This window comes from Carassius carassius, chromosome 19 (genome assembly GCF_963082965.1).
Source record: "Carassius carassius chromosome 19, fCarCar2.1, whole genome shotgun sequence".
NCBI lineage: Eukaryota > Metazoa > Chordata > Actinopteri > Cypriniformes > Cyprinidae > Carassius > Carassius carassius.
This window is the reverse complement of record NC_081773.1, coordinates 18,039,495-18,058,042: the sequence shown is the minus strand read 5'-3', so window position 1 is coordinate 18,058,042 and position 18,548 is coordinate 18,039,495. Positions and strand designations below refer to the sequence as shown.

The window sequence follows — 18,548 nt, the reverse complement described above, 5'->3', positions numbered from 1 at the left end:
AAACGGTTTTGCAAACAAGAATTTAACAATAAGAAAATTATAAATATTAAATATTTTTCATAATTTTTTTCTCCGCTAACGAAAATATTTCCAAAACAGAATCAAAGTGCCAAACAACGCATGAAGGACTGTTTGAATGCAACGCGGAGTGATACAATCGGTGAAACGTCCAAATTCTATAACAAGAAATATCAACACTCTTGAATCACCGCCTGTACAAGCGTATAATTATTATTATTATTATTATTATTTCAAATAATTCTAATCATCACAATCATTAACAACATTATCATTACTATCATTAATATAACAATTATTATTAAACTATAATAATAATAATAATAATAATAATAATAATTACTATTATTATTAGAATATTATGTGGAATAAAGTCAAATAAAGCATCTTCATGTAAAGTTATAAGTTGGAGTACTATAGTTAAGTTGGGGCTATGAGTGTACCCAGTTGACAGGGGCGTGGCGTGCGCGCTGACTGGCCGATGACTTTCTGAAAGCAGCACTCCTGCATGACCACTCAAAGTGACAGTAGCGATGGCTGGGAACCGGAGACAGCTGCGCTTGGTGAGACCCCGTCTCCACACTCGGTTTGCCATGAAAAACTAGGTTTTCTACGAGAGTTTCACCTCGGGTCTATGTGTGAAGAACTTTTATACATGAATAAGTTGGCCGGCCACTTTCAATGAGTTTGGTAAGCTGGCAGTGCTGCCAGGATTTGGGAACGGGGGGAGCGGGGAGGGCTCCTGCTACCTTTGGGAGGTCTGTATGCTTTCAACGCACTCAAACTGTGGCACCAGTGGTCGCTGGATATTGCTTTCTTTAGATAAGTTTGCCTACTTCAGTCAAGGTATGCTTTAAGTTAGGTCTACGAATCTTTTATCCTTTTATATCCCACATTAATTAATTAAGACTTTTTGGTAAATGGAAGGCCATCAACTAAAGACTTCAGTTTTGGATGGTTTCTACTAACAACATAGAGCTGTTGTTTGAGATGACAGGTATGAGCGCATAATCACTGCAAAGAACAGAAAATCTGCCTCTCTCTGACAGTTTGACCAATGAGAGCAGTGGACAATTACTATCATCAGCTAATTATATAAACAGAAGCAGTTTGTAATTAAATGCTTAGCTGACAGATCAAAGACGCTAAGTATTATTGATATTTAATAATTATAAACTAACAAGTTTAATAACTCTAATGAAAATTATAGCTGCCTTGGGACTAAAAGAGGATAATTTGATATAAACGAGCCACAATAGACCTTAATTAAGTGAAATAATTAATTATTATTAATTAATTAAGTGAAAAATTAAGTGAATTAAAAAATTTAAAAAAATTAAGTGAAAAAAATAAATAAAAGGGCTAAAATTGCTAATATCTGTTAAACTAGTTTAAGGATTTAAAAAAATAATAATCTAACTAAATAATTATTTTAGTTATACAAAGTTATGTATAAAGATATATATAAATGTAAAATAAACCAAGTTAAATAAATGAATAAACAACTGTTTTCTATTATTATTATTATTATGTAACTTGTATTTTCTCTTTCAGGGTCATAGACTTGATTTAGAACCTTAGTCGATGGATTTGCCGCCCTCAATACAAAATCATTTTAGTAAGTAAATATATTGCTTTTCTTACTATTGTATATTTTGCTCTTTTAGGGTTCTTTGTTTACTAATGACAATACTATATCAACCTTGTTCTGTTACACCAAGTTCAATCTTCTTGTTTATTTGAGCTCATTATGATAAGGATGAAATCTGTGTTGATCAAAATCCTTTGGGTATAAGATGACACTCATTTCTGGATTCATGAATTTTTGTGAATGAATGAATGAATTGTACATTTTTAGCTGGCAATTAACTATACTGATGTAGATATCATCTGAGTGTAGATTCACAACTATAAAGTGGCCTGGTTTTGGCAGTGCCCTGTCTCCATATTTCACTGCATTTTTCACCTTGATGTCCTGAAACTGGCTCTATCAGGGTCCCACGCATCACTGTCCAGTCAACGCTTTCAACTGTTTTTGAACATTATAATGTCGATCTCAGCACATGCCTGCTGTGCAGTGAAGCGAACAGGAAAGAAAGAGACCGTGTGTATGAGTGTATGTGTGTGTGTCAGTGGCTGGAGAGAAAGCGAGCCAGAGAGAGTTTGCTTACACTGTGCATGCCAGGTTCATAGCAGCCAGTTAGAGAGTTAAATAGCCAGGGGTCACGGAATCCATAAGTTTATGTCAAACATTGTGTTTTTTTAATGTGATATTTACAGGGATCAATGACAAGGGTGATTTGCTTGGTTTTCCTTAACGTCGTTTGGTAAAGTTGTGCAGGGGAGTGCTTTATTAGGGCTGACCATTCGGATCTTATGCAGAACCGTGAAATGCTGTGTGAGTTCATGAGGACTGAGTGTGTTTTTTTTTTTTTTTTTTACGTTAATTTACCTTTAGCTGTGCCTGTCTAAATGGGCAGTGCAGGCCAGAGATAATCCAAACTGTCTCGTGTACAAAGTAACGTTGTTTTGTTAACTGGTTCTGATGAATCCTCTCTGTCCCCCTTTAACCCTTTCTCTCTCCTGACTCCACTCTCTCTCTCTCTCTCTCTCTCTCTCTCTCTCTCTCTCTCTCGCCCTCAGACTGTACTTTCTCTCTAGGCTAGAAATCGTGAAGCATGGGTGACTGGAGCTTTCTTGGACGGCTCTTGGAGAATGCACAGGAACACTCGACCGTGATCGGCAAAGTCTGGCTGACAGTACTCTTCATTTTTAGGATTCTGGTGTTGGGAGCTGCGGCTGAGGAGGTCTGGGGTGATGAGCAGTCGGACTTCACTTGCAACACGCAGCAACCCGGTTGCGAGAACGTCTGCTACGACGAGGCCTTCCCCATCTCCCACATCCGCTTCTGGGTGCTCCAAATCATCTTCGTGTCCACGCCGACGCTCATCTACCTGGGCCATGTCCTGCACATCGTTCGAATGGAAGAGAAGCGTAAAGAGCGCGAGGAGGAGCTGCGAAAGGCCAGTCGGCTCCAGGATGAGAAAGAACTCCTGTATAGAAACGGAGGGGGAGGGGAGTCTGGTGGACGGGGTGGGGGCGGCGGCGGCAAAAAGGAGAAGCCGCCAATCAGAGACGAGCATGGCAAAATTCGTATTAGAGGTGCCTTGTTGCGCACCTATGTGTTCAACATCATTTTCAAGACCCTGTTTGAAGTGGGGTTCATTTTAGGTCAGTATTTCCTCTATGGTTTCCAGTTGCGGCCCCTGTATAAGTGTGCGCGGTGGCCCTGCCCCAACACGGTGGACTGCTTCATTTCCCGGCCCACGGAAAAGACCATCTTCATCATATTTATGCTTGTGGTGGCTTGCGTGTCCCTTTTGCTGAATTTGTTAGAAATCTATCACCTCGGATGGAAGAAGGTCAAACAGGGCATGACCAATGAGTTTGCCCCTGACCGCGAGTCGCTGCCCGACGCAGACGAAGCGGAGGCCGAGTCATTTAGAACTGTGCCTGCCACCCTCAGCTACCCACCAGACTACTCAGAGGTGGCAGTGGGTGGCGGAGCGTTCCTCCAGCCTGTGTCGGCGCCCTCAACGGCCGAGTTCAAGATGGACCCTCTACGTGAGGAGCTGGAGGAGTCCTCGCCGTTCTACATCAGCAACAACAACCACAGGCTGGCTGCCGAGCAGAACTGGGCCAACCTGGCCACTGAGCAGCAGACTCGGGAGATGAACGCCGCCTCTCCCTCCCCTTCCTCCTCCTCCTCATCTCGCTCCTCCAACAATGGGCGGCAAGCCAAAGAAGCCGCTCGGCAGGCTGGCGCCCCCACCTCCCCTGGCGGTGGTTCGAGCAGCGGGCCAGAGGAGGGGCACGTCACCACCACGGTGGAGATGCATGAGCCGCCCGTCATTTTCACTGATGCTCGACGACTGAGCAGGGCTAGCAAAGCTAGCAGCGCGAGAGCGAGGCCCAATGATTTGGCGGTGTAGTGGCTCTCCACTGCAAAGCGCAGGTTTTTGTGGACAAAAACACAAAAAAATACACCAAAAAACAAGAGGGAAAAAAGAGGCAGATTGCTGGAATGAAAAAAAAAAATAATTCCATTCATTATTTATTCCATTTTGCAATGTAAAAAGAGTTTAGTCATCTCTTATGGCTTCTGAATGCTGGTTAGTGTTATGCAGTAGCTGAATGGAGCAGCACATCTGATGCAGATTATGTTACAACAGTATCTCAATGATTCATAAAACAAATGTCACTTAAACAAGGCTGTAAAAATTTCCATTCAGTCTATAAAATGTTTGCAGTACATTACAGGTTACAAATAAGCAAAAATACACTTAAAGTACAATATAAATACACTGCGTATTGAGTGGTCAATGACAGAGTAGACATGTATTATTATTTTTTAAAGTATTTGTGACCCATCTGTGAAATTCAAGCTAAATTCTCAAAATCGAATTATGAGATAACAAGCATCAAAGTTTGATTTCAACAATTAATTTCACAATGATTTCGATCTTTGACATGGCCATACTCAGTCAATATGATTTTATGTAGAAAAAAAAAGACTTTAGTTAGGTTTTCACAGGCAGGGTCTTGGGATATGAGACAAATAGGAAAAAAGAGAGAGATTGAAGTAATCAAAGAAAGACGTTGTCAAATCATGAACACCCAATTTAAAAATGTTGTTCCAGCATCTGTCTCTACATTTCCTCACTGTTAAGAGAAATCAAAAGTTTGAGGAAGAAAAAAGTAAAAAGCACATTGCCTGATAAAAGTTGCAAACTTTAATGCATCACAGAGAAAAATGAGAATATAACTGAGGCAAGTGAAATATTTAGATAACTGTTGTACTGCTGAATGGTGCAGAGTTTTAATTCATATAGCTTGTGTACTTCTCTGGACCAAGTTTCTTTTTTCTTTTTTTCAATCCCATGATGTGAAGTTCACATCCTGCTCCTCTGTTGGATTTGAGAGTTTTGATATATGACCATGTCCAATCTTGCCATCAGGAATACATGATCACTTCTGAAGTAGTTAATCAGATGAGGGGAGGACTAACTCTCATTACATGTGACATTTGAAATCCGTATTGGTTTTTATTTCAAAAAGTTTGAGCATTTTCTAAAAATGAAAGCAATTGGTTGAGAATGAGTACAAAAACAGTTATCAAAAACATTGCTTTTCTGTAGTCAGTTCGTGGTTGCCAAAAAGTAGTTACTTCAAAATGGACATAAAAAGATGCTGCAAGTGTCTTATGCTGATATAGAGTTTATCCCTCATAATGTTCTCTCTTTTTTTGGTCCAGTTTCAGGTTATTGTGAGGCCCTCATTTTCACTGCTGTTGTATAGAGAACATGCCTTCTGTAAACATAACAACTCATAGCAACTTGACAGCACAACTTTTTTTTTTTTTTAAACCTTTACAAAACCGTTGTTGAGACCCATTCAAACACAATGTACATCGCTTTTATTATCAGGTCTATATTTCTGCAATCCATTTAAAGAGACAGACAGCCCTGAAATAGAAATAGTGCATTGCTTCATCACACAGAGTTTGTGCTTAGGACAGTATTACTCATGGTTTTATCAGATCACAGTATTTACAGATGTATGTTATTTATTTTCTGCCGTTTTAATGTATCCAAAAATGAAAGTGTGTTTTTTGTCATTTTTTGGCTCTTAAAGTTTACATTTTAGTAAATAGTTGAAGATTTGCACATTTAGGCAAAAGACACTGTTGAATAATTCTTACATTGAAAGGAGGAAATATTTTTGATCCTTAAAGGAAAATGTCTTAATGGTAAAAGTCGTTGTGTTGATGGCAGTATTATTCCACTTAAATAACATCAAATGTAATTTATAAAACAGCACTTGTAGAGTATAAGAAATATACACGTTTCCCATGTTTTATTTTAGGACTGTTGTGGTGGCCTGAAAGGACCGCAAAAAATTTGAACTTTGTGCATTATAGCATTTCATCCATTCTGAATTTGAATTGGCCAGCCAGCCAGCTCTTTCCTATCTCAATCCATTTGTAGTGTACTTAGTTGCAGCCCATTATTCTCAGATAGCACTCATTTCTTGAACTTCTTGAACTGACTTTCTCTAGCAGAGCTGATTATTCTGACCAATCAGGGAAATGAACCACCTACATATGCTCAGAACAGCAGCCTGTTTCAATGCTGTCTTAAGAGAAGTGCCTTGTGTATTCAATTTTATAAGAACAAGTTGATGTAAATGTTCATTTACCTCAAATGTTTACAAAGCTGTTACTAAATAAACTTTTTGTACCATAAATGTAGGCTCCTCTGTCTTTTTCATTGTACATGGCAGGCGTCAAAACTCATATTAAACGTTATTGATGTTAAATGCTCTCAAGTGCTGGTCTGTTCACTAAAAAGGCTCATAAACTGAAACTTTCACAGAACTTTGAGATCTTTCTACAGGTTAGAAGGTAATTAAGACATTTTGTCATTTTTAACCAACCCCCACTTAATTTTAAAAGTTAATGATGCTAACCCCTGTCAAGGCATTATGCAATTTTATATGATCCAGGCCCAAACCATCAAGAACAACACCATAATGAGAAACAAATTCGCAGGAAGCCTGAGAACTCAAACGAGAACTAGCACTCGTTGACCTCTGACCTTATGCTTATCAGTCCTCTACTCCAGAATCCAGATTCCTAGAGGGGAAGTGAGAATGAGACTGAATCATGAGGGACACTGAAATGACACATCACCCACACAATTAGCACAGTCCTCCCTCTGTGAGGGAACGGCAAAACCGTGCAGGCCAGAGGATGATCTATGTCATGTCTGTGGTCATTTCACATTTAATACTAAAAAAATGACAGGATCTCTCAAAAAAGAGGATTTATTCTGGTGACAGGGTTTAAACACTGGATCAGAGGCACCTTGTCTGCAAAAACCCAAGACTGCGGGAAATCTATTAGGAATAAGGAAAAACAACTTGATCCATCATCCTTGTATTATATGGCTAGTCACATTTGACAGTAAATTATTTTAAATTATAAACTATAAACATCAAATGAAATATATATATTCACCGGGAGAAAAGTTAAATGGATTCATTTCATGGGAGACAGTGAAAGCATGTTTAGAGGAGCTGGATCTCAACACTTCCAGCTTTAAACCATCAGATCTGACAGTGGAGTTCAAGTTTAGAGAACTTTAATTCTCACCGTACTGGTTTGTTAATTGACACTTATTGCATTTAGTCAGCACATGCTGTGTGTTGTGGGACAACAGACTCTGTCACACACACACACACACACACACACACACACACAAACATGTTTCATGTGCTCGGTGTCTAGATATCTATGAGAGGACAAGTGTGTTGGGTTATTTTAGGGCCAAAGGATTAGAGAGACAATGCACATTTGAAACTGGCAAACCTCATGTGATGGTTTCAATAAACAGAGCTTATTTGGAGTATCAATATATATTATGATAAGAACAAGGACAGTAATCAATGATTGCTATGAGAAGAGCAAAACAATGGCTTAAAAAATGGATAGTATTGGTTCGTGGGGAAAAGAGTATGGAGCCAGTCATCGAAGAGGAGGTGATATGCAGTAGGTGTTAAGTCCAGTGTTTGAGGGGTGTCATTCGATTGGTTGTCTGCGGGATGAAGGTTGCAATGCTATCTAAGAAGGGCAGGGTCTGTGTGTCTGTGTGAGCACTTGGCTTCATCATCCCAGAACTAAAAACACACAGGCAGTTATTTATAGCCTTTAATCACCTTGGAAATTCATGCAGCCTCTCTGCCTGAATACCACTGTGCTGTGTTGTTTATATCAGGAAAGCCACTCAATATGTTTGGGGCCCAGTCTGGACCAAGGTGTGCATGTGCAGTTAATGACCGTTGATGTTCAACATTACAACACAGTAATTGGATCATACTGTGATGCCAGTTACTTAATTTCCATAATCTAATTGCAATCAGAGCTACACTAAATAATTGTACAATTTAAAAATGTATCATTTTCTGAATAATATTCCTTGGCTGCCATTTAGTTTTGCCATTTGCTATTTTGTTTTTTTGCTCCTAATTAACTGTGACAGGAAGCCGTAACACCACTGACAATTCAATGACAGCTTAAAGGGATAGTTCATCCAAAAGTGAAAATTCTGTCATCATTTACGCACCCTCATGACGTTCCAAACCTGCTGCCACACCTTCTCATCTGGAACATAAAATAATTATTTTGAGAAATGTCTCAAGGCTTATTTATTTATTTATTTTTGTCACAGTTCACCAAGAGAGTTTGGATATCAACATTTATCAAAAATCTTCTTAAATATTTCACAGATGAAAGAAAGTCAAACTGGGTTTAAAACTAAATTAATTACGGAATACCTATCTCTTTGCGTAGATTTTTCGAGGTTTTAAAGAGGACCATGGTTATTAAAAATATAAATTAATTATCAATATTTTTTATTAACAATATAATCTAAGGCATAGCAGAGTAACACTAAGCTAACTTCTAAAGTGTGTTTTAATTTAGTGATAACTGATAAAAAAACAAACATTTTAAATAAAACAAAACATAATAATTACAATTAATTACCTTTTTTAATTAAATGTCTTTATATCAAATCACTATATTTATATTTAGGTAAATGTACAAATATTTTTCTAACCTGTTTATACTACTGCTGTATTAAGGAGCAGTAACAGAAGTAAAAAAAATCATAGATTATAAATTACAGTTCTAATTTTTCTTTAAATCATGTATCCTATTAGGACCCTTTATATTAAGTAACCTTAACTACTATGGACTTACATTTAAAAGTATTACTTGATACAATGCACGTATTGTGTACATACATATTTTTACATGGTACTTCTATTTGAAAATAGCATCCTGTAATTATATAATTACACTGTTGACACTTCTATCCCTTAAACCTAACCAGATCACCGAACCTGCCCCTAACTTTACCCATAGCCCACCCCAATAGCAGCAAAAGTGTTTATAAATTAAACATAAACACAACAGGTACATTGTGCCTAACAATTCATTATTTTATTATTAAGCAGATAATACTTAGTTGCAATACAGTTATAGTACAGCTGGAAATTAGCCGTAGAGGCTTAAGCTGCTCTTTTTATGAAAGGAGACTGTCCATGTTATTATAAACTAATAAACTAAACTAAACTTAAACACACCAAATATAAAGTGGGGCCTGGTATTGCATAGGAGTTGTGTGCATTTCAGCTTGACCTTTTGCCAGCTGAAAGAGCATCTGCCACCGTGATTGTAGAATGACCCAGAAGATAATGGCACGGCGCACAGATCTCTCTGAACACACTCCAGCACCATTCTAGTTCAGTACAGAGAATGTCTGGACTCACGCTTACATACTAAACAAGAGGAAGTATCTAAGAGCAAAATGGCAGTGACAGTGAATCGGTGTTTCGTTCACAATGTCCATGTGGACTGTTGTTCTGTATACTCTTACACTGGTAATCCCACTGCTTTCTACTAGATAGGTCATCCTAAATTTAACATCACTACAAATAAGCCCTTGAAGTTGAGCTGGATGGGACAACAGGTGTCCAAGAGTGTAATTCCGACTGATAGCTTACATGAGCAGGGCCATTTTAACATGCTTTTTAAAGCTCATGTAGAAATAAAAATGTGAGAATTGTGGTGGTCATTCATACTGGCGGTTCTCACTTTAGTACAGCTGGTCACCGTGATCCCCCCTCCAACACAATCTCCTCCTCCCTCAGCTCGCTCGCTGTTGTTTTATAATTAAATGGTAACATTAGTTCATATCATGTGATTCTAAAAGGATTCATCACACATTAGAGGGCCTAATCGCCACCTATAGTCTGTCTCTCGCCTCTGCCGCGGCTCTATCCCAGATGACCCTGCTGAGGGCAGCGCTTTCTTTATGTCCCCTGAAAGGACTGGGGATTGAGCACAAACAAAAAAACCACGAGGGTGAAAAAATGTTTTTACATCCGCCTGCCCTCTCGCTCGGTCGGCTGTGTGTGCGCTCAGGGTCGTTTTCGCTTTAGATCAATGGGACAAGTTATTGGAGTCTGGCCAACTCTAACTGATGGAAAAGAAAGAAAAAAGCTGCCTCTTCAAAAAAAAAAAAAGAGGGTTTGTCATACCTGCACGTGCCTTTACAAAACAGCCCGTTCTTCTCTTTCTAGCCGCTGATTTATCTCTCGTGTACATAATTTGGATTTTTTTTAACTGAAATGTTAAGCAGATTTGTGCACCATGCAGTACAGAGAAAACATCCACACACATAAAGCTCACAAACGCAGGGAGGTGCCAAAGTTCACAAGCACACTCAAATAGGTGGGGTAACCTCAGCGTGCTTTGCGTCACTCAAACAGAAAAAAAACAGAGACAACATTCCAGCGCTCCTGAAGCAGGGATCAGAGTCGTGCCCTCATGGAGAGCGATGGCCATTTACCTGGAAACAAAACTCACACCCAAATGTGAAAGAATTTAATGTCTCCATTCCTCCCCAGCCCGCCCTGGTTTAATTTTGGCTCCAACGCACACGCCCAACGTAGGACGCCCCCTACTGGATGCCCAGCAAGGGACACGTCCTGGAAAAAACAGCTGTGGTATCAAAAGGGCTCAAATGTTTTTATTGAAAATTTACACACAAAAAAAAAAGTCTATAAGTCTGAAAATCTTAAACCTGTAAAATAAACAATCTAGAAATTGGCATGTTTCAATGAAAGGGAATAGGTGACGTATCAAATATTTAAAATTTTGACATTGCTCTTTGGAACTTCTGTACATCATGTCAGATGTTTAAGTGAATCAGAACATACCAAAATACTAAGAAAATATGAAATTCATGTTATTTTTACTCGTACTCTATGCTGATAATTTGTAATAAAACTATTAAATTAGAAAACGGATCACACTGTGACTGTGATGATGTCTCAGTTCAATAAGTAATAATACACTATGACACTTTCCACCCCAAATGATTCAGTGCCACAAATAAACTGTGTATCAACAGTATGGTACCCTTTCAACTGATTTGCTTCCTCATGGATCACGGTGTCTGTTTGAACTCACTCCATAGTGTCTACTCTCCTGGCTCATTAGTCAACATTAATGACAAATCTGATCAAAGAGTGCTGCCGGCTCAGGATGAACAAACAAATGTCAAGAGATTGTGCCTATAAAAAAACTTGCCTATAAAATAATAGCTCATGTAAGACCTCAGGTACAAGTTGTGAAAATGTGAGAGGCTTTTGTTTACGAATGTTACCATGCATTTGCTAGGATGTTCTTATTGGTTTATAGCACATTGTTATGTGGTTGCTAAGGGGCTCTAACTGGTTTTTGCATGTTGCTGCTGTGGTGTTCTGATTGGCTGTTTACTGGCCCATACACTGCAAAATAAATAATCTGGCCTCAAATAAAGTACTCTTTTAAACAAATGTACTTAAGCTTTTTTTTTTTTTGAAAAAGGCATCAAGGCACGTCTGAATCCAAATTCTGCTTTACTTCCTGTCTCCGGAGGAGAGAATTTTGAAGGCAGGATGTATCCTTCGCTGCCTTTAATATCCCACAATCATGTGTGTTACCTTCCATGACTGAGCTAAAAAAAAAAAAAAAAAGTGGCATCTGAAAGTTGCGTTTGGTGGTCAGTTTGTGTGTAAATGTATATTTCTTACTAACTTTTTCACTTTTGATGTTATTTCTAGCGAGAAATCAATATTATAGTAATTCAATATTTGTTTATTTATCACCAAAACTTGTTCTATTTTGTTGTAGGTCATTAAACCATTACGCTGCCTCAGAAGTCAGTCTGAAATGACTTTCATGTGGTGCCTTCGTGAAAAACTCTGCCTGCAAAATCATTCCCTCATACTGCAGCGAGGCAGCTGCATACACTTTCGGATGAAGCCTATGACAGTGATATATTAACGTGAATTCAACTGACTTAACTGTAAGGGGCTCTAAAGTCCCAAAAATACAGAGAACTACACAGAGCTGCTTTAGGACTGTACAGGCTAGCCATTTTTTTAAAGCTATTTCATCTTTTATCAAATGAATTTTGTCATAGAACAGAAGTAGTAGCAGGCATCTCAAGTTAAGAAGAGTTTAATACATTATTTGTTAAAATCCCTAAATCCAGTTACATTTCACCTAATTAAAAGTATGCTCATATTTATTGTTCATCTAATTTTCATGAACAAAATCCAGTAAGCTCAATAAGAATCCAAAGAATCAGAATTTCGCGTGAGGGTGAAATATTTTCCACATGGATTTCTGCAGATTCACTTGTGTTTACCTGCAGAAAGCGCGTTCGTTTAAAAATGATTTTGTCTATTGACAATATAGACAATGGATTGTTTTGACTGTGGAAACTTGCTAATCAGACCACACCACTTATTTAGTGTTTGTGAAAGACTGTTATCTTCGGTTGTGGCAAGAAAGGATACAGCAAAAACCGAAAGCTAACGATAAATTAAATTTTCGACCTATTCTATTGTGTTTTATTAACATATACATCTAGTTATATTGATGTGTGCATGCCCAGTAGCTTTAGCTGTATCCCTTATAGCCTTAACCATTATGGTTAATTCCTATTTTACAAGAAAAGCGGTTTACGATCTTATAAAATGTTGTTTCAAATGTTAGCTAAACACGTCCTGTCACAAAAGCTATCATTTCTGCATATCCTCTTCTTCCAGTTTCACCACAGTAGCTCCAATGCCATATAAATAGATAAGCATGTAGCATAACTCTTATTTATAATGAAAAGGGGAGTGCTGTACTGTCCATAATAACACCGCTGCTCGTCAGTCAACTCTGGCAGCCTTAGTGAAAACAGGACATCATACATCCTCCTGGAAGCCATTTCCTGTCACATGACCAGCGACTGCAATGACCTTGTGCTTCCCCATGTCCCGGCATGGATACTGACATGGGACACCTACTGGTATAAAGTCCATCAAGAGGCTTGGTCTGTGAACCATGTGTTCATTTGGGAGGAGATGATACCAACCATTGGTGCCAAGTGAGCTCATGTCACTCAGAAAGAGCTCATGCAATACAACCTGGAAATAAAAGTAGTCCAATGTTACGTTACAACAGCAGGCCTGGCTCAACTCTGGGACAATATTAAAACAAATGTTGGCCGATGTGGCTTCACTAGGGAGGCATTCTAAATTGGGTGCCTTAGACAAGAGCCAAATAGGGATGGCTAGACGACAGGGTCAGAACATCTCCAAAACGCCAAGTCTTGTGGTGTGTTCCTGGTATGCAGTAATTAGTACCTAACAAAAACCTAACTGGCATCAGGGTCATGGGTGCCCAAGACTCACTGAGGCATGTGGGGAGTGAAGGCTAGCCTGTCAGATCTGACCTCACAGAGGAGCTACTGTAGCTCAATTTGCTAAAACATTGGGTCCTGGAAGTTATTTTGACATGTACCACCTAACTAAAGATGGTTGCAGACCATGCTCACTCCTTTATTTGCATTTACATTTAATCATTCAGCAGGTGCCACACCGTTCTTGGTGTGAAAGGGCTTTTAATAAACTTCTGAACACGGCTGAATAGATGGATTATTCTATGTCTTTTTCTGGACCTTAACAGTGTAACTCACTTGGCAGTCAATGGGACATTCACAGGCCTCCTGGTTTTCATCCAAAATATCTTAAATTGTGTTCAAAAGACGAATTAAGCTCTTACAGGTTTGGAATGACATGGCGGTAAGTAATTAATGACAAAATGTTCATTTTGGGGTGGAGTATCCCTTTAATTATTATTATTAATTATAAGAGAATAGGGTTCACCACACCACATCTATAAGTATAACGACAGAGAGGAATGATATCCCTGGAATCACTTTCAGAAGAATTTTTTTTTTTCAGCTAATGAACAATAATAACAGTAACAGCAAATCAGAATCCATTGCTGCTTTAGAGCTTGAGCATTTAAAGCTGCAGATGACAAATCTTCAATGTGTGCTTGTATATAATAAACTGAATCTTACCATGCGTCGGTGTAGACACTAATAGTTATTGTTGTAGTTAATGTTCTTGGTGTGAATGGGCTTTGAATAAACCTTTGAACAGCTTGATAGGGTAATCAATATACAGCTCACTGTATATTGTGCTGTCATAGGAAAGCATTTTGATATGGGAAAAACAAAATTTAATCTGAAGGTTTTTTTTTTTGTTGAGGCAAATATTATTTGTTCCCCTGTCTGAATGTCTTTACAAAACTAAAATAAATTGTGGAGGGGAAAAAAAAATAGAAAAAGTAAAAAAAAAAAAATGGACAAATATCTTTAATAGCAGGGTGCACCTTGTAAAGTTTGCGATATTCAGAGTTGTAAACTACAGTGGCTTTTTGGAAGAAATTTTTGGACACTATTTTTTTTTTTAGTTTTGATAACTTTACAGTTATATTAAAATGTGAAGAATATTCAAAATATTGAAAGGTAGTATAAATGATTCCATGTACTACTCTAGTGGATCTCTCCAAGAACTTTTTCTTAAAGCTGCATGGTTTAAGTTATTGTTAATGTTCACTGCAAAAAATAAATCAAATAAAAATAATAATAATAATAATTATGCAGGATGAGTTAGGTGCCAAAGTGTAATAACTTTCAAAACCCCATACACCTAATGATGAGCTTGGCTTAACAAGCACAAAACATCTAAACTCGCATCTTTTAAGTTACACACTCCTAACCCTTACAGTCCAATGGAAGGCAAGAGATGGAAACAAAATGACAAACTGAAGATTCACATTTCATGGTCCGAATTAATCAGATTTTTAAAAGGGTCTTAAGGTAAACCATTATGAGACCAAAAAATTAGCTTGTAATTTATTGGTAGGAAAGGTCAAGGAAATAATCGTAAAAACTATGAAAACAAACTCCACCGACTTTGTACCTTATAAATAAATCACTTTTACTCTTGCATAAGTGAAGCTTTTTGAACAATGTTTAATAAGTTTTGTGCACACGCACATCCTTCAAATTACTCTCGACTCCAGGAAGGGTACAGAGCAAATTCTAAGACAATGTTTAAACATTGACAACATGTCTCTGCTTATCGGTGTAATCAGCGTAACGTCAAATTTCATATACTTGATTGTTCAGAGGAATAATTTCACACTTAAAGGTTCAATGCCAGTAACGTATTGGCTGCGCAGCACTAACTCCTGTCCAATCCACTCCAAAACAACAAAAAGGGGAGGGAAAAAGAGACACGTACATTCACAAACACACTCATACCACTCACACAAAGAGGTCCAGGGCTGCAGCAGGATTTAATGCTCCTATGGAAGGCCAGAGAAATTGCACACATGGCACAGCATCTAACACACACACCCTGCCCTGCCGTTAGAAAATCTTTGACTCTCTCTTTTACAAACGTCAATCAACAGTAATAAATAAATGTTATCTTTAGAAGGCTTGGTTGGGCAGGAAGAAAAAAAATAAAATGCCTCCTTGAATCCATTACTTCACAGGACCAAAGTTCCTGTCTTCTATCTGAATATTTTCAGACCACAGTGGCCTCACATGTAATGCTACATGAAACAAAGTTTCCAACAAATTGAAGAAAAGGGTGCGTTTTAGGGGGTGGAGAGAAGAAAGCAGCATCCTGTAGGTCAAGTTTCTCAAGAAAACCTCAACTCCTCAGGGTTAGGGTCTTTGGGAAGACTGATCTGAATCAGCATAATCCCACCAATATCAAAATCCATCCTGACATCTTCTCTTAGCAGTATTGGGATCAGTGTGTTTAAAGGGAGAGTGACAGGGTGTGACATGAAAAGCAGCTCGTCGGTGATGCACAGGGTGTCATGACAGCATAGTAAGAAGTCTTCAGTGCATCGGCCTCTAGACTCCCTCCTCTTCGTGCTGGCTGTCCTTATAGATATCTCTGACCAGCAGCACTCGAGTCAGGAGCCTAGCCAGAGCGCTCTTCTCTAGAGGCGTCGAGCTGAACCACAGTGGACTGTCCGAGGAAGCAGAGACCTCTGGCTTCATGTACAAAAAATCTGTCCTCTGTCTCACGGACTCCGGGCTGAGAAGAGAGGAAGAGAGATTATGTCAGATCCCATTGGGTCCATTTACAGGAATAGAGATTCAGTGATATTAGAAACCTGGCTGATAACAAAAAGACAATTATTTAAATCACAGACCAAAAAAAAAACACACACACGATATTTAGAGGCTGGCTAAGAGGTTTTAAACATTTGTCTCTTAAATGTTTAACTGGCAAAGCTTAAATGAGTTTAGTTTAAACTAAACACATTAACGTGTGCTGTTCAGATCTCATCTGTGCGCGCGTGCTATCACCACCTGGGTGATGACGGAATAAATGACTGCTCATATTCCAGAATACGGGATTCGCGTTGAACAAAAGTGAATGATTTGTCCAGGGTTGCGATTTTTTTCCCTCATCGCTGTTATAATGTCTGGTAAGCCAGAATGCGCATCCATCAACAGAAACACACATTAGCTGAAGCCTGTTTGTTTTAGGCCTACGTGTTATTTATAGCAAACCATATTAGAGATGCTTTGTCAGATTTAAATTGAACCGTGGTCCCAGCGCGGTTTTTTTTTTCAGCGAACCATGCCACTCCTAATATTTACGGATATATAGATAAATAACCTCTCTCTCTATTTACACTTAATGCTAATAGCCGCTGAGTTAAAAAAGAAGCCATCTAAATGAATGCTGATAAGGATTACCGGTATTCACTTTTTTTGTATTTCTGTTTCTGTTTGTTGCTTTGACAGATTCTCCAACCTTTGCCGACACTTTCTTTACTTCTTGTCACTCTAAACCCTGATGTTAAAACACTGAGAGGTTATCTGATACTGTGGACATTTGGAATTAAAAATCGGCTTTATTAAAGCTGACTAAAAAATGACTAATATTAATGAGACATTCAGAGACAGACTGCTACTGAATCATCAGACTGGATCTCTGACCATCATAAACACCACAGATACACATTGGACTTGTTCAGATCATCAACAAAGAACAGACCGGATAAAGGAGATGCAATGTGACTGATTCTGGTGGGTAATATAACATTTTTTTTATAATAACTAGGATATATATTATTTTTAACAAACAGGCATTTTCCATGCATTTTTAAATATACAATACTTCTGAGACGTTTTGGGTCAGTAAGATTTTTTTTTTTATGATTTGAAAAGTATCTTAAGCATTTAAAAAAATGAAGTGAGAACAGTAAAATTATGTAATATTACAGGCACAGCTCCTTCTAGTCAGTTTTATGTGTCCTCATACTACAAGTGTCAACACCATGTTTCAGGATGTGAACAGCAAATGTTCTAATCATTGGACACTGCTTAGTTCAGAACAATGTGCATTAGCGAATCATGGTCTTGGGCAGTGATGGAAATTAGCACCCGATTTTGTGTTGTGGCGGGTAAGCTTCACCTACCGGACACCGTGGCAGGTAAATAAAAATAGCTTGCCAGTGGAAATAGCCAGTGGACAAAAAAAGTTAATTTCCATCCCTGGTGTGTGTACAACACGCAATAAAGTGTAATATCATCCGAAGCAGCTCCGTGGAGAAAGGCGGTGTAAACCGGGCTCGAAACGGCTGCGTTGTCCAGCTGAAGTTAGTGCCGCTGGCTGAATGATATATTTGTTGGTTATTTACAGTACGTTTTATAGCACGTGCTCGTGATATACAAGATTGCGTGAAGAGTTGAATTTGTTATCGCGCACAAGTTTCCGCATACTGTCATGTCTCGGTCAAACCCCGGTAAGTTCATTCTCCTCCAGCATTCTGCAACATTTTAGATTATATGGATAGTTTGTGTTTATCTTATTGTTTTTAACGGCATAATAAGCAAACTAACAAACAGTATTATCAGTCGCGTGTCTAATAACTGCTGTCCGGGGTAGTGATGTGTCGTTCTTGAACGATTCGTTCATTCTGAACGAATCTTTAATGTGACTCGGGAAGAACGAGTCGTCTCTTCAGTCGCGCATGCGCATTATTCTATAGGTTCTGTTCTAGTAGTAGTGATTCACCATACATGTCTATGGATTCACCTGTCAGTCAATGGAGTCTTGAGCCGGAAAGAGAATTGATTAGTTCATAGTTCGGGTCTATCGGGTTTTTGACTCGTTCCTTAATCACGTGACAGCCCCATACGCTAACCCAATGCAGTCTGAGCCGGAAAGAGAATTGATTAGTTCATAGTTCGGGTCTATCGGGTTTTTGACTCGTTCCTTAATCACGTGACAGCCCCATACGCTAACCCAATGCAGTCTGAGCCGGAAAGAGAATTGATTAGTTCATAGTTCGGGTCTTTCGGGTTTTTGACTCGTTCCTTAATCACGTGACAGCCACATACGCTAAAACCAATGCAATATGAGCCGGAAAGAGAATTGATTAGTTCATAGTTCGGGTCTATCGGGTTTTTGACTCGTTCCTTAATCACGTGACAGCCACATACGCTAAAACCAATGCAATATGAGCCGGAAAG

General features: G+C 38.7%; 2 protein-coding genes across 5 annotated transcripts in view; one reads left to right on the top strand and one right to left on the bottom strand.

The window, feature by feature from the left end:
- Nucleotides 1-527: 527 nt before the first annotated feature.
- Nucleotides 528-4,286, top strand: gja3 (gap junction protein, alpha 3). 3 transcript variants are annotated; one of them, XM_059500093.1, is made up of 3 exons: nucleotides 528-581; nucleotides 1,573-1,636; nucleotides 2,662-4,286. In XM_059500093.1, the coding sequence occupies exon 3, from the start codon at nucleotides 2,697-2,699 to the stop codon at nucleotides 4,008-4,010; it is 1,314 nt and encodes a 437-aa protein (XP_059356076.1). In that variant the 5' UTR covers nucleotides 528-581; nucleotides 1,573-1,636; nucleotides 2,662-2,696; the 3' UTR covers nucleotides 4,011-4,286. The 3 variants fall into 3 exon arrangements, with proteins under 3 accessions (XP_059356076.1, XP_059356077.1, XP_059356078.1); XM_059500094.1 differs by lacking the exon at nucleotides 528-581 and adding an exon at nucleotides 695-864; XM_059500095.1 differs by lacking the exons at nucleotides 528-581; nucleotides 1,573-1,636 and adding an exon at nucleotides 1,809-2,416.
- An 11,032-nt stretch (nucleotides 4,287-15,318) lies between these two features.
- The window catches only part of LOC132095263 (zinc finger MYM-type protein 2-like), a 28,695-nt gene continuing 25,465 nt past the window's right edge, over nucleotides 15,319-18,548 (bottom strand). For both annotated transcript variants that reach the window (XM_059500091.1, XM_059500092.1), the window contains exon 23: nucleotides 15,319-16,095. In XM_059500091.1, coding sequence (XP_059356074.1) covers nucleotides 15,909-16,095 — 187 coding nt within the window. In that variant the 3' untranslated portion in view covers nucleotides 15,319-15,908. The remainder of the gene's footprint in view (nucleotides 16,096-18,548) is intronic.